This window comes from Jaculus jaculus, chromosome 10, assembly GCF_020740685.1.
Source record: "Jaculus jaculus isolate mJacJac1 chromosome 10, mJacJac1.mat.Y.cur, whole genome shotgun sequence".
NCBI classification, from domain to species: Eukaryota; Metazoa; Chordata; class Mammalia; order Rodentia; family Dipodidae; genus Jaculus; species Jaculus jaculus.
Genome location: NC_059111.1, coordinates 93,389,876 through 93,406,283, shown reverse-complemented (window position 1 = coordinate 93,406,283; position 16,408 = coordinate 93,389,876). Strand labels below are relative to the sequence as shown.

The 16,408-nt window shown below is 50.1% G+C and overlaps 1 protein-coding gene across 1 annotated transcript in view; it reads left to right on the top strand.

Moving 5' to 3' along the window:
- Positions 1 to 16,408, top strand: part of Plxna4 (plexin A4) — a 533,417-nt gene that overhangs the window by 429,788 nt on the left and 87,221 nt on the right. The window contains exons 10-11 of the mRNA XM_004661200.2: positions 8,601 to 8,801; positions 16,240 to 16,336. Coding sequence (XP_004661257.2) covers positions 8,601 to 8,801; positions 16,240 to 16,336 — 298 coding nt within the window. The remainder of the gene's footprint in view (positions 1 to 8,600; positions 8,802 to 16,239; positions 16,337 to 16,408) is intronic.

The following is a 16,408-nucleotide window of genomic DNA, read 5'->3' as shown; positions in this document are numbered from 1 at the left end:
GGTATGCAAGAAGACCTGTATTCAGAGGTCTCAGAAACATGAAATTGGTCTACATGACCTCCAAATCTTAGTATTTGTAAGCAGAAACAAATTGGAATGCCTGAAAGAGAAGCCCATGCCCAGGAAATGATATCCCAGGGTGAATGCCTAGTGAGTATTCTTACAGGGCACATGCCCAGTGAAAGCATACAGGTCTAAGTTGCACCTGAGCAGGTGCCGCATACCCTGACTAACCCTCAAGGCTCGCAGTTCCTCTAGACATCTGGGCCGAGACCTTCTTGGATGCAGGGGAGACCCAGGCCACAGTGATTCTTCTAGACGCATCTGGGTTCACATTTTCCTGCCATCCATCCCCTGGGATGACTGGGGGATATGCACACAGAGTCCTTTTGTTAGCTGAGAGTGAGGCCGCCAGGTGGCCTTGCCTCCACCCAGGACCATCTTGTATCCCCAGGAATGCTTTCATCTGCACCTCGCCTAGTTTCCACACTGACTTTGTTGGCTATCATCAGGGGTGTTGAATTACCTCCTGGTATTTCTCTTGCACAAAGAACCCGTTCAGACAAAGTTATTGGTCTGGGATGGAGAACTGGTGGATCATTGTGGGATTATGAGCAGCGAGTCTTCCAGCTTAATTACAATGATTAGAAATAGCATGCCAATAGCATATGTCGTTTATAGTAACTATATTCCAGTTACAAGGAATGATTTCGTTTCAGCTGATGGTGGCATTGTGATAACAACTTGGACCCTCAGATCAGGTGCCAGAGCCTGGACAGTGAGTGGGCAGAAAGGACAGGAAAGGAGTGAGGAGGGAAGGCGATGCAAGCCGAAGAGCATTATCTTTCTGCCCTCAGCCCTCTTCTCCCAGGCTCCACCACGGGCTCCCTGCCATCCCCTAGCATGGCTTTCCACCCCCAGCAGCCCCTAACAGGGCTGCCAGACCAACTCTTCCCATGTCCCCATGTGCGCTGGAGCTCCTGGCTCTTCTACAAGCCTACCTGAACTGCAGCCCACACACTTAGCGGTGGGAATTCTTAGGAAACAAAGACGAACATCCATGGAAAGCAAAGCCATGGGCGGGTTTGCTATTAGTTCTCCTTGAAGGGAGAGAGAGCTAGCTGCTGTCTGCCCCAGGCTGCGATGGGCTTTGGCAGGAAGGGTCCACACATCTGGCCCACAGGTGTACAGGCTCAGACAGGAGGTGCCCAGCAACACCTCTCCTCCGCAGGCTCAATGGGAGAGCAGAGGAGCCGAAACGCATCCCATTTGATCTGCAAAGCCTGCTTTCAAAGCTTCTCCCAACGTCCTCCGCTAGTGTCAGCACTTTTCGGAGACAAGGTCTGGAGCTAGGCTAGGTATTGTGAACTCTGGTACCCCAAGAGTCAAGTTCACCCTCAGAACTACAGACCAGCAGGCAGGAGTCCTGAATACTGCCTACCACCGATGCTTGAGATAAACCCTGCCCTTGGAGACAAAGGAAGGCCAAAGGTATTTCCTTCGGGCTGGACTTCGGAGGGTGAATAGCAGCTCCTTTGGTGAAGGATTCTGGTCCTTTCCTGCTGGTGACCCCTGTCCTGGGACCCACCCCTGCCATGCCCTTCCCCTTTGGCCCTCCTTTGAGAAGACAAAGCCAGACCCCGGGCTCAAGAACTAGTTCCCAACCCAGGCACAACCCCCACTTCAGGTATTCAATTACGGGGGCGGGGGGGGGGGGGGGGAGAGTGCCACTTCCTCAGACAGCTGCACTTTCCATCAATCTCGTCTGCCCCTCCCCCCCAGGGTTAGGAGCACTTCCTTCTGCATTATTACTTTGCTCTTTCCATAAACCAGCCCGCCGTACATCATGCTAATGGTATTATAAACTTGGGCAACAGCAGGAAAATATACGGCGCATTGCATCTCTGTATTAGGCACCATGGGTCTGACGAGGTGAGTATAAATTTGGGGCGTTGTTAGGGGCCTAAGGCTGACTCCACTTTGGGAATTGATAGGGGTTGAGGTGACATGGTGGTGGTGGGGAAGACATAACCTACAAATCATACTTTTCCAGCACCAACCCTCCCCCCCAACCCAAGTCCCCAAGAGCATTGCATTCTCCCACAACGTCGCTGTAACAACTAGGAGAGATAGCACTCTCATCTTGTACATACACTGGAGCCTGTAAATCCACAAGCCTGTCCCACCTCGCTTCCCCAGGCAGTCCTACCCTGAAAGCAGCCTTCCCTCTCCCAACCCAGCAGCATTCTTTATGTCCTTGTTCAATTATTTAAATAGGCAACGAGGCCTGTGCCTAAGACAGCCATGGACAAGCTGAACATGGCGGATGGAAAGGTGGCTGTCTTGCTTGCGGACTGATTGGCTTTTGTCTCCCGGCTTTCTGCAAGCAGCAATGCTACCCTCATTTTGTATGCATTTAAGTGGAGACCTAAGCATGCAAGGGGCTGGACTGTGGAGCTGGAGTCAGCTGGATCCACCTCTTGAATTCCAAGCTATTAAATGTTGGCGAGTGCCTCAAGCCACTGTCCTTCCTCACCCCTCAGCCTATTCTTACAACTGCAGAATGTAGCCATAGGGCAAAACAGCTTCCAAGGGAGATAAGTTCTTACTGCCTGCATTTAAGTCTCCAAATAATCTTGTCAAATACAGGTGTTTTTTTTTTCCATCCTGCAAGCGCTGGCCCTTTCAAATGAGGGTTCAGAGAAGTGTGAGCTTTGAAAAGAGAGGGGCAGGATGTATTGGAAGAAGTCAGCGTGAGGCTAGATAATCACCTATGGCAAAGAGTTAGATGATCAGATGAAAATACCGACCAGGCTCACGGTCCCACTGTTTGTGTGCGTATAGAGGTGGCTGCTATTTGAATCGTCTTCACTGAAATATCAGGATGATCATACCTGGCATGGTATAAAACGGGATTGTGCGTGGAAGAGTGTGCCAGGCATGACGGAGGTAGGGAATTGAATCCTCATAGCTAGCTAACAAAAACCATAACAGTAGCACACGATGTCTTCCAGAGCCAGTACCCAGTGGTAGGGACATATCAGGCTGCAAAATCTCAATGACTAAGCTGAGGGCTGGGGATATGGCTCACTGGCTAAAAGCGTTTGCTGGCTGATCTGAGTTCAGTCCTCCACATCACCCACAGAAAGTAGCCCATGTGTCTGGGATCCTAACACGCCTATGATCATGTTAGGGAAGGCCAGGAGAATCCAAAGCTAGTGGGCCAGCTACACTGGCATGTGCAGTGCCAAGGAACCCTGTCTTTAAAGAGGGAGGAGGGCTGGAGAGATGGCTTAGCAGTTAAGCGCTTGCCTGTGAAGCATAAGGACCCGGTTCAAGGCTCGATTCCCCAGGACGCACGTTAGCCAGATGCACCAGGGGGCGCACACGTCTGGCGTTCATTTGCAGTGGCCAGAGGCCCTGGCGCACCCATTCTCTCTTTCTCTCTATCTGCCTCTTTCTCTCTCTGTCTGTTGCTCTCAAATAAGTAAATAAAAACGAACAAAATAATTACAAAGCGGGGGGGGGGAGTTGTTTAGAAATAGGGCTGTAGAGACAGCTGAGCAGTTAAGGCACTTGCCTGCAAAGCCAAAGGACTAAGGTCCTAGTCCCCAGGACCCAAGTAAGCCAGATGCACAACAAGGCACATGCTCCTAGAGATCATTTGCAGCAGCTAAAGGCCCCAGCGTGCCCATTCTCTCTCTCTCTCTCTCTCTCTCTCTCCATCTGCCTCTCTCTCTTTCCCTCAAGTAAATAAATTTTTAAAAAATGTTTTTAAGGTGAAAATAAAGTACAAGCAACTCAAGGTTGTCCTCTGATTTCCATACATGCGTCATGGCACACATGAACTCATATACACATATACGTCCATATTAAATACACACATAAATATTAAATATATACATAAATATTAAAATACTGGTAGGTAAATCACCACTCTTCCTCCCCTTCTACCCGAGCTACTCTAGTAGCCATTCAGTGGACTGGCATATTGAATACCACACTTTGAGCTAATTCAACAATTATTGGAGTTTTTTAATTAATTGTTTAGGCTGGCATGCAAATGAGTTTGATTATGGCATATATGGGTGTGTGTCCACAATAATTCTTTTTTGTTTGTTTGTTTTTGTTTTACTTATTTGCAAGCAGAGAGAGATAGAAACAAGACAGACAGTCAGCCAGAGAGAATGGGCATACCAGGGCCTCCAGCCACTGCAGAAAAACTCCAGATGCATGTGCCACTTTGTGCATCTGGCTTTACTGGGAAGCTGAACTTGGGTCATTAGATTTTGCAGGCAAGTGCCTTAACCACTGAGCCATCTCTGCAGTCCCTTCAATCATTCTTGAGTAGATATTATTATTCCTATTTTAGAAATAAGAAAAACTTACTGCAAAGAGGTTATTATATAGTGATGTCGCCCAGGGCATCTATTAGAATCCTAATAGAACTAAGACTTAAAAAAAAAAAAAAAAACTGTTCTTTGCTAAACTTCACACTTATGACGCCAAATGGGGGGACATTTTTCATACCCTAAGCTTTTCTCCAATTCTCTTCAGACATCAAGTAGGAATCCAGTAATTGGCTTTTATTCTGACACTATCTACCTGGAGTTAAATATTGGGTCCCACAGGGTTTCAAGCTCAGAAGGGTCCACAAGACTCCCCACCTGAGACACCAGTCACAAATCTGATGTTGCCACCTATACTTTCTGCCTAAGCTACAAATCAAGGGTTCCCAAACACCCTATTCAAGTTTGTTCATATGTTAGAATAGGTGACAGGACTCAGCAAAGCATTCGCTTACATACATCTCCTGGCTTCTTGTAACAGTGATTGCAAAGGCTGCGGAGGGGCCGCTAGAGAAAGCTGAGCAGAATGAGGGCCCCGGTGCCTGCTCCAGGGGCCCCTCCTGCTGCCTTGGCCTGTGAGGCCGCGAATGGTCAGGACATGGGCGATTGGTGACTAAAGTCCACCTCCGATCCAGGCCCTCGCTCTTCCCCACAGTGTGGAGGAAACTCTTGTAATTGCGCACTTTACTCCTCTGGCAACTGGCAGCCACCCTTCAAGAATCAGCAACACATCCACTGGCAGGAGCTCAAGAATGGTTGAAAATGGACTTAGGATGAAAAACAGAAAGTTCCCATCACCATAATAAGTCAGGAAATTCCAAGGGTTTTAGAAGCCCTGCGCCAAGAATGAGGGACAGATATGTATATATCATATTGTGTCACAATATCTCAGAGGCCAGAAAAAAAAAAATCTCCTAATACAAACCACATCTTCATTTAATGGATGGAGAAAGTGCCCCCAAACTACATGATTGCCTGATAAGTCCCCTGTCTCAGGGCACACGGAGCAGACGTCAAGAGAAACGTCTCCCATTTTACGGAATTGCCCCTCTCTCACCTATGCATGCCACAATTCACATTTGCCACAGCATGAGGGTCATGTAACAGCAAAGTGGGTCACAGGATGAAGCCACTCTGACTCCCGTAGGGGGTCTCAAGTTTCCCAGAGACTCACCTTTTTAAGAGCCTGGAGACCCCATGCAAGGGGAAGGTCAAAGCTATGAAGTGTCCTTAGCTCCTGTTCCCCCTGCTGGTCTGCCTCCCTGATGGACCTCTTTGTTTTATTTTTTCTTGTTATTTTAATTTTGGTAAAAATAACCATGTGGAAAACATCATCCCTGTAACTAGTTTTGTGTATGTGTGTGTCTGTGGTTTTGCAAGGTAGGGTCTCACTCTAGCTCATGCTGACCTGGAATTCACTATGTAGTCTCCAGGGTGGCCTCGAACTCATGGCAGTCCTCCTACCTCTGCCTCCCGAGTGCTGGGATTAAAAGTGTGTGCCACCACGCCTGGCAACTGTAACTAGTTTTAAGGATAAAGGTCAGTGGCATTAAGTACATTCACTTATCATACCACCACGTGTGATGGGGCAGTACAGGTTAAGTCCTTGAACCCTAAACCCCAGGTCCGTTTCTAATTGTAATGTAAGAATTGGATAAAATTAGACTGAGGAGGATAATTATTAAATTATTATATTTACTGAGGGAAGCACAGAGCCAAGGAAAGGCACCCACGTGGCTAGGGAACCCACGTGGAGGGCTTAGAAAAACCATGGAGAAAAAAAAATAAAAACAGAAAGAAATTAAAGTTCAAACAGCTTCTGCCATGTGTGGAAGCTGGAAGAAATAAAAAAAAGCCCATATGGAAAGTAAGGGCTACGGGGCTCTCCCCTCGGCTCAGCCCGACTGGGCCTGGACAGAGCTAAGGGAAAACTTAACCAGTTCTTGGAAGTTCCCATGTGATCAGGCAACTCAGAGAGCGTACCCTCCCGTTGCAAACGTATTTGTGACCTTTTGGTGGTGGGCCCTATTATGTGGCTCAAGTGAACCAGGGGGCCAGCTGGTTGGTTTATGGCTAGAGGCTGTCTCAGGAAGAGGCCAGCCCTGACACCAAGTTCTGGGGGCTGAACTTGACCAACCATAATGCTTAAATCCTAGGAAAGACCTCTCCCGCCCAGGAGGGTCCCCGGTTGTTTGGGGACAAACAGATCTAGGGAAGAGGTAAGAAGTCAGGTCATCCTTTGATTTCTGGCAAGTGTCTTTTCACTTTCACGGGTCACTCTAAGTGCCTAAAAGAGCCAGCTGATTCCCTCTCACATCCCACCATCTTCAACTGAAGCAGTCCCTAACCTACAGTATTTATTTCTCCTCCCTTCTCGCACGTGCCAGTCTCCTTTCTGTCTTGGGGTTTGCCCACACTAGATGCCCCATGCAGATGGTTAATTTCACACAGCATGGTACTCTCAGTGTTTACCTGTGTTGTTGACTGGGTCAGACTTTCCCATCTTTTTAGGCCTGGATAAGATTCCATCCTATGGAATGACATTTTGTTTATTCTTTTGTCCATTCATGGACACACCTAAGGTGCTTCTCCCTTTTGGCTCTTGTAAATGATGCGACTGTGAACGTGCAGTACAAGTTTCTGAGTTTTCATCTGTTTTCAGCTATTTGGCAGAGGGGCGGGGGGAGGTGTTGCAGTCAGGTTCGCATTGCTGGTAGAAATCACCCAACCAACAGCAGATTGTGGGAAAAAGAGGTTTATTTTGGCTTATAGGCTCGAGGGGAAGCTCCATGATGGCAGGGGAAAATGATGGCATGAGCAGAGGGTGGACGTCACCCCCTGGCCCACGTAAGGTGGACAACAGGAACAGGAGAGTGTGCCAAACACTGGCAAGGGGAAACTGGCTACAACACCCATAAGCCCGCCCCCAACAATATACTGTCTCCAAGAAGCGTTAATGCTCAAATCTCCATCAGCTGGAAACCTAGCGTTCAGAACGCCTATGTTCATGGAGGACACCTGAATCAAACCACCACAGGGGGTCATCTGAGGAATGGAATTGTTCGGTCTGCTCCTTCGCCTGTTCTTCAGGGAAATAGTGCGGGGATCCTAGAGGGAACAGGGGAGAAATTTGTTTGATGGTCCTGATGTGCTCCCCCAAACAAGACCCCACCACCAATCAGTCAGCAGTCTCACCTGTCTGGCTCCCCATCCTTTCTCCTAGACCCCCACATAGCTCTCTCCTTTTCTGTTTCCATGTCTCCTATTTTTCCTCCCCTCCTCTTTCTTGTTGTGTGGCCAGAAACCTCTCCCGAGAGGCCAACACGAAGTGGCCTCAGGAAAGACACGGATGCCATCATGTCTTGATGGCCAGCCCAACCAGAAGCGATCTGCTTTGGCAGGTCCTGGACAGCACCTGGAGACAGGGAGGAACCTGGGAGATAGTGAGACCTGCCTGGCACAGTGTAGTGCCCCTGCCTCCCTTCCTCTGATCTCATTCTTCTCCAAGCCCTCCTAGGATAGATTTGCCCATCCCCGGCGAAAGGAAGCCAGCGACTCTTTCTCCCCATTCCCAAAGGGTTTCCCCATCGAGGGATACTTGTTGCCAGGATCTAGCAGAAGATGTGCGTAGCTGCTCCGACGATTTCCTTGTGGGGGAGGGGGGTGCACGTCAGGACATCCCTATAGCTCAGCCAGTAACGCCTCCAGATTGAAAAGGTCACCGAAGCTTATTGCAAAGCATTCCCAAACGTGTCCCTGTCAGTGCCTCCAGCTGCGGTCCGGTCTCACTTTCAGAGGCAGAGCTGAGTCCTGAGCTATTGGGCTCCCTGCGGAGTCTTTCACAGGGCCCATCTGTCCCAACTCTTGGCTGTCTGGAACTTGGCAAGCAAACAGGCCATCACAGTCCTTCGGGAGAAGAGGATGCTCAGACAGCAGGGTCAGGCTCTGCTAGGGAAGGAGGGGACCCGGGAGAGGACCACAGGCCATGCCTGCTGTATAGCGGGTGCGCAGCGCACACCGGGTAACAGCGTGAACCTAACTAGGCCAGGGGCAGCCTCTGGGGGAGGAGTGGCCTGGAGACAATGACACCAGGAACCCGGGATGTCTCAGTCCCGCTCCTTTCTCCACAGTGCCAGGGTGACCACAAGATGGCCATCAGTGACACAGACTGATACATGGGTATGCTCAGCAGAGGCTCCTGCCCCGTCGGTTCCCCCGCTGCCCTGGCTAACCCATGCCCTCTGTCTCCAGGACTGCCCCCAGCTGCTGCGAGTGGACAAGATTCTGGTACCTGTGGAGGTGATCAAGCCCATCACTCTGAAAGCCAAGAATCTCCCACAGCCCCAGTCCGGGCAGCGGGGCTACGAGTGTATCCTGAACATCCAGGGCAGTGAGCAGAGGGTGCCGGCCCTGCGTTTCAACAGCTCCAGCGTGCAGTGTCAGAACACCTCTGTGAGTGTCCCCACGGCACCCCGGCACCCTGGACCTCTCACAGCCCCCGTCAGCCTGCTTAGGCAGGACCCCCCCGCCCCGCCGCCCCCACAGGACTGCCTGTCCAGTTGTCTCCTTCCCTCTACGCTCTTCCTGCAGCCCAGCCTCTCTGCTCACAGCGAGCTGGCTTCTAAGACCAACAAAGATCCTGCCAGCTATCTGATTGTATTCGGGTTGTAGCCAGGGTGTGATGATGGTTGTCCGCCCAATACATGGGTGACAAGGACTGACGAGCCAGGGTGGAGCCATGGAGCCCTGTTTGTGGGCAGAAAGAATCCATCCAGTGAGCCTTCTCATGCACCCCTCTTTCTGAAGTGCTGTTCTGGAAGCCTTAGGCTCTGCCTTCCCACTTAGCCTGACCTGAGTGGCACATCTGAGTCCTCAAACGCCCACTACCGACTCCAAACCTGCACGGAGGCTGTGGTCCCAGCAGGGAAAAGCTTGGGCGCAGATCAAATGTCAGCAGCAAACACCGCTGATTCAGTAGGAGCTGGCCGAAGCGTATCACTTACACGAGCCAGATGCTGCCCAAAATCCATAGTTGAGTCCAAGCTCCACCAATATGGGGGATAGGATCCCCAAGACTATCAACAGAAAACATATAGCGTCTATGACCATGTGTCTGTCCCCTTTCCTGTCCCTCTTTTTCCTTTCCTTATCATGTTGCTTTCTAGCCACAGCTCTGGGTTCACATCTCACAGATGCTTGAGACTAGCATTACACTTAAGGATTTATAACACTTTGCAGCCATGAAAACTTTAGGTTCCTTTACAAAAATAAAAATAATCTTTGTGTGTGTGTGTAGCAGCATGTGGGCCACAATGGTGTATGTGAATGTCAGAGGGCCTCTTGGGTGTTGGACCTTGCTTTTTTTTTTTAATTGTTTGGAGAAGGCCTCTTGTTGTTTGCCTCTGTGTATTCAGGCTAGCTGACCCCCAAGCCTCCAGGGATTCTCCCGTCTCTGCCGCCCATCTCAGTGAAGGAGCATGGGCTTACAGACACGGGCCACCGTGTCCAACTTTCACATGGGTTCTGGGGAACTGAACCCTCATCCTCATGCTTACGTGGCAAAATGCTTTACCCCTGAACCACCACTCCATCCCCTTAGGATTCTTCACTGCACACAGGGGAAGCCAGAATAGCAACCATGAGGAGCACCCCAAAAGCAGTAGACTCCGGAAGTCCCGTCCCTGCCAGGACTCATGAGGATTCTATGGTTCAAGAGGGCTTGTCTCTGGCTTTGCCTGGCTCTCTCTCTTCTGCATGGGGCTAGGGGAGGGGAGGGGAAGGGCTGGTGGGTGGGGGCGTTGGATCTCAGGGTGATGATGCTGGCCTCAGTCAGGATTCCATGCTGCCAAGTGACTTCCTAAACGAATCTGCTTGAATCAGGGCAAATCTCCTCCCATAAGTCTATAGAAACGAGGTGCTATGTGGGTGGGAGGCAGAAATAGACCCTGGAGAGTATCTTCTTGATCCTGTCAGGAAAGGGGGGCCCATCTGTTAATGCACACACATGCACACAAGTGCCTGCACCAGCACACATATGCAGTCTCGTATGTACACATCTCCATATGTACCAAGTGTCTGCCACATAAGCATTCAACTTATGGCTGCTATTATGATTCTCCATACACATAAACACCCAGCAACACAAATAGAGCTTTACACAGCATCTCAGGCATCCTGGTAAGAGGCCAAGAGAGAGCAAGCGGCTCTCCCCAGGGCACAGGGCAAGTAAGACACAAGTTCAGAATGTGAACGCAGTTTCTATTTTTGTTTGTTTGTTTGTTTGTGTTTTGGTTTTTCAAGGTAGGGTCTCACTCTAGCTCTGGCTGACCTGGAATTCGCTGTGTAGTTTCAGGGTGGCCTTGAACTCACGACGATCCTCCTACCTCTGCCTTCTGAGTGCTGGGATTAAAGGCGTGCGACACCACCACGCAGGGCTTGAATGCAGTTTCTAATGAGAGGTTGGACAAAACCCAGCGGTAGAGCAAATACATCATCCCCAGGATTGGTGCTTTCCCTGGGAGATGACTCTCAGCTTCAGGGAGAAACACTCAGAAGGGATTGTTTCTTTTTTCTAAATCCCTAAGCAATCTGAACTGGGGGTGGGGGGGAGGGAACTTAATGGAAAAAAACTAGGGAGCAATGGCAAACAGAGATTGGTGACAAAGGTCTCAGAGGACAGTAAAGAAGGACAGGGAACAATAAAACCCAGTGTGGGCATGACTCAGGGCTGGTGGGCAGGTGGGAATTCCTTCCAACCCCACTATTTGGAAACAGACCCTGGACCAGAGAGGCTGCAGCCCCTGGGGACAGGGGGAGGAGAAGAGGGTAGGTCGCAGGCCATCGCTAAGGGAGCCACTGTGGGTATGCATGGCCTACTTTAGACCAGGGCTCTAGGAAAATGTCAAGTACGGCTAATAATAGAGCTTGTCACCTCCTCTCAGGCTGGCAGTCACGAGCGAGGGTGGGCCCGCAAAGGCCAAGGGCCTGCTGCTGGGCTGGTCCCACAGAGAATGAGGACACTTAGCCCGCTGGAGCCCCCCGAGACAGACGCAGTGCCCAGACTAACTCCTGGTATACCATGGTGTTGTTCAGGGCTGTTTTTTTCCAGGAAAAAAAAAAAAAAAAAAGTCTCAGAGCTCAGGACCAGAGAATGCTCAGGGGCGAGAATGAGCGTGTGAGGTCAGCAGGTTTCCCTACCTTGGAAGGAGGGGAGACAGGACATCCTGAGGTCATGGAAAAAGTCATCCACTAGCCAGACCTTGATAAAGACTCTTAACCTCCAGGCACCCAGGAGCCTGGAACCCCCTTCCTGCTTGCTGATGACAGAGAGCTATATAAATGCTAAGTGGAGCAGCGTGGGGGAGGCCTGGAGGGGATGGGAGCCAGTGGTTCAAGCTGCCCAGCTGGGACGGAGGAGGGGGTTGGGGGGGGAAGCACACATGGGGCACTATATCCATGCACCCCATTTGGATAGACATCATCTGGGAAGGGAGGGTCTCCAGAATACAGTGACTTCCCTAGAGACCCAGGCAGGGGCTGGCGGGGGGCACCTGGGGTTAATGATGTCTGCGGGATTTCCCAGTTGGGATCCAGGGACATGAGGAACAGAAAGAAAAGGCAATGCCCAGAATATTTGATCCCTTAAGTCGTCTTTATTTTCAATTTCCTTTCCAAGGGAAAAGGCACGCACACACATGTGCACACCAGAACACGCACATAAGCTGTCTCATAGATGCACACATCCCCATATGTACTAAGTGTCTGGCATGTAAACACTTGGCTCATGGCTGCTATTTATGATTCTCTGTAAACGTAAACATGAGCAGAATTTCGTGCAGCGTCCCCAAGTGTATACATGCAGATGAACACACACACAGTACTTCTTGGGAGCTTAGGCCACGCAACAGGCCCTGTGTTTAGGGTGCTGAGTGCATTATCTCCTGTCTGCCCAATAATCCTAGTGGGTGGATGTGGTTTCCTAATCCCCCCCCTTTACAAACAAGGAACCTGAAACTTGAAGTTTTCGCCCAGGTTCTCTCTGCCAGTTGCGGCGGCCCCACTTTGTGGCTGTGTGTGTGTGTGAGTGTGTGTGTGTGCACACGTGGACATACAGAAAACATGGGTCTGTTCTTCTTGGGTCAGCATGCATTTGAGCATACAGACAAACACACAGAGGCACAGGCAGAAATTCTTGCCATCCTTTCTGGGCCATTTCAGCACCATCCTGACAGGGGCCTGGAGGTCCCATTGGTATTTGGCCACCTCAACCGAGTCATCACTGCTGTTTCCACATTGGGTCCTGGCCAGGTGAGGCTTGAGGGGAGGAAGCTGGGCACCGAGCCTGGTGTACGCATATGAGCATGTCTCCAAGGGTCAGCTCTATAGGTGCCCAGTGCTAGCTCCGCATAACTACCTGGTGCTCATCCTGGACTGGAGAATTTTTCCAGAGCAGTCCCGGGAGGAGTCTGGGACCATGTACCCCTCTCCTCACTGGAGCCTGCAGGCCTTCAAAGAGGGAGACAATAAGCAAGCAAAAAGATAAAGAGATGGGGGGAAGGCCAGCAAGTGTACCCGCACTTTCATTCCCATAAAGGGGGGCACCATTCTGCTTACTTCTCCCCCCTCTGGTCCCTGGTTCCTTGCTTCTGGCAGGATTCTATAAAAAAAAAATTTTTTTTAATAGTTTAGTTTTGTTTATTTATTTGAGAAAGAGGAAAAGAGGCAGAGGGAGAAAGAGAGAGATAGAGGGAGAATGGGCAAGCTAGGGCCTCCAGCCACTGCAAACAAACTCCAGATGTATGTGCCACCTTGTACATTTGTCTTATGTGGGTCCTGGGAAATTGAACCTGGGTCCTTTGGCTTTTTAGGCAAGCGCCTTGTCTGCTAAGCCATCTCCCCAGCTCAGGATTCTTGAACTTTGGTCACTACTGGAAGCACAAAGGAGCTCGTTCAAAATGCTCCCCATTCCCAGGGAGTTGGATTTGGCAGGTCTTATGAAGGGATCTTTAACCAGCTCTGGATGGCCAGAGTGGAATGGTTGTGTGAGAAAACTGACAAGAACTTGAGGTGACCCAGACCAACCCAAACACAAACACTAAGTTCCTAAGGAGTTAATGACAGTTGGCCTCCCCACATCCAGTTTCATTTCCCATGGTTTCAGTTAGCTTTGGTCAATCACACATCCAAAATGTTAAATGGAATTTCAAGAAATAATTCATATCTTAAAATTTTTGTTTGTGTGTGTAGCAGACAGCTTCTGGTTCACTGAGATGAACTTCCAGACCAAGCACAGTTATGGAGGAAGGGATTTATTGAAGATCCAGGGGAAGTTCCATAATGGCAGAAGAAACTGGCCTGCTCTTACAGGACCAGGTAGAGAGAGAAAGAGAGAGAGACAGAGAGAGAGAGAGAAGCACAAGCCAAAAGCCAAAAGCCACACAGCACAGCACACTTCAGGAACTCCAGCTAGCACATTTTGCATATCTTTCGATTGAAATCTGAAACTCACCACCACACCTTAAGATCCACCCAGTGACACTGCCTCCAGCCAGGTGGCTGCAGATGCAAACTACAAAGTAACAAAACACTGAATATATTGGGGACATCTATTCAAGCTACCACAGTGTGTGTGTGTGTGTGTGTGTGTGTGCATGTGTGTTTGTGTATGTGTTTACTGTATGTGAGTACATGGCAAGTACATGCCATGGCCTGTGTGTGGAGGTCAGAGGGCAACTTCTAGAGTCAATCCTCCCCTTCCTCCTTGTTTGAGACAGAGTCTCTTGTTCACCTGTGTATACACCAGACTAGCTGGCCAGTGAGTTTCCAGGTGATCCTTCTGTCTGTACCTCCCTTCTCGTCATAGGCACGCCGCCATAACACACACACCTGCTCCGGCTTCCGGCTTTACCTGGGGTCTGGGGATCTGAACTCAAATCTCAGGCTTGCCCAGCAAGAGCCTTACTGATCTCTCCAGCCCTATGTGCAGCACCCTGAAATCTCAAGTCATCCATCTCCATTTCACCTGGGATGAGAGTCTCCCTGTGTCCAGTGTATCCAGCCTATATATGCCACCCGTCCACGGGGAACTTAGCAGATGACTTGGTTACCACAGTGACTGGTGACCAGTTACAGTATTGATAGAGACCATGTGCACATACCTTTCATCACAATATATTTTATGATCACTTACTATATCACTGTTGTTATTAATCTTTTTTATGTATTTTTATTTCTTTATTTGAGAGAGGCAGATACACACACATACACACGCACACACAGAGAGAGAGAGAGAGAAAAAATGGGTGCGCCAGTGCCTCCGGCTACTGCAAACAGACACCAGACGCATGTACCCCATTGTGCATCTGGCTAACGTGGGTCCTGGGGAACCGAGCCTCGAACTGGGGTCCTTAGGCTTAACCACTAAGCCATCTCTCCAGCCCATGTTGTTATATTAATTTTTTATTGTAATCCTAAATTACAAGTTAAGTTTCCATATTGGCATGTATTGTGGGGAAAAGCAAAGTATAAATGTGGAGTCATCCAGTAAGACCTCTCCCCCACCCACCCACACACACAGGTGAGGGGAGATGACTGTTCTGAGCTGTAGGATGACAAAAGTCTCTGCTGACATTTCTGCAGGGCGAGGGAGCTTTGCTTTGTTCTGGGTGCTCGGTGGGCACCAGTCATAAGATGGGTTTTGTGATAGTGTGGACAAATAACCTCTACTGTGAGTAAACATGCTGAAGTGCTGACTGTGACTCCCTGGCCACACCTGTTGCCACTGGAGTTTGTTAAACTCTTTAGACCCTAGAGCTGGGCCTGAAGAAACCCGGATGCTCACCCAGCTCACGGTGTCGTTTAAGATGACTTCACACCATACTCACATTGCGGCCCATCATGAGTCCCAAGGACTCAGGGAGATTTATTTCATGGACCATCTCCTTCAGAAGCTTCTAGATATATGTGCATAGACCTACTCCTGCCCAGAGGCAGAGGCATGGACTCTAGCCCCGAAACTCTCCTCAGGTCAACGTGTCTGTGGCTATCTTCCCCCCGCCCCCTCGGTAGAAATGCCGTAGGCAGCTTGGTGGAAGGATGGCTTCTGCTGTCTCCCTTGGTAGCCATAAAGCCCGTCCCCCATTACACACAGCCTAGCCCCACCAGACCTTTGACTCTGCACTAAAGGATCCCCAGGCTTTAAGATCCTTTAAGATCCCTGCAGGATTTCTCACCCTTTCCTTCCGCTTCAGTCAGATCCACTTCAGTCATCCTCAGCCTCTCATTCCCTCGAGAGCATGACTCCTTCATTCCTTACTTTCTGCCACCCGTGCCCCTGCCTGGAGGTGACGGTCTCTCTAGAGGTCTATGTGAAAGGAATGATGGGCCCTGAACCTCTTCTGGAATGGAGACTTCACTGTGTAGGTGTGGCCGGCTGGCGTTCACTGGCCAGGGTTCCCAGAGCAGTCAGGCTGCGGTGGTGGTGGCCTTCCCTGGGTCGAACTCTCTGGAGAAATCCCAACTGGGTAGGAATAAGCTCTCTGCCTACAACCTCCTTCCTGAGAGCCCTGGGGGTGAATGAGCCACTTGTCTAGCCTGTTTAGCATGTTGCCATATAAGTGTGTCGTCACACAAGTGTACCATCACACCGATATGTTATTAAGGTTTGGCCCCACTCACTGCTTTATCTTCCAGCCACTCGATCCCTCCACCTACCATTACACACCAATACATGTGTGTACAAGGCTTCACACACGTGCACGTGGGCTCACATGCACAGTGTTGGCCAGTCCTTAGCTTTGTGCACTTTCAAGAGTCCCAGGATGCGCCTTCAGGTGCCCCTTGAGATCCTTATGACTGGCTTTCTTCTCTCCCTCCCCTGGGCTGGCTGCAGTATTCCTACGAAGGGACAGAGATCAACAACCTGCCGGTGGAGTTGACGGTCGTGTGGAACGGACACTTCAACATTGACAACCCGGCTCAGAATAAAGGTGTGGAGGGACTGGAGGTGGTAGGAAAGAGGGAAGGAGGGAAGGAAGGAGGATGTCTTACGGCATCCTTAC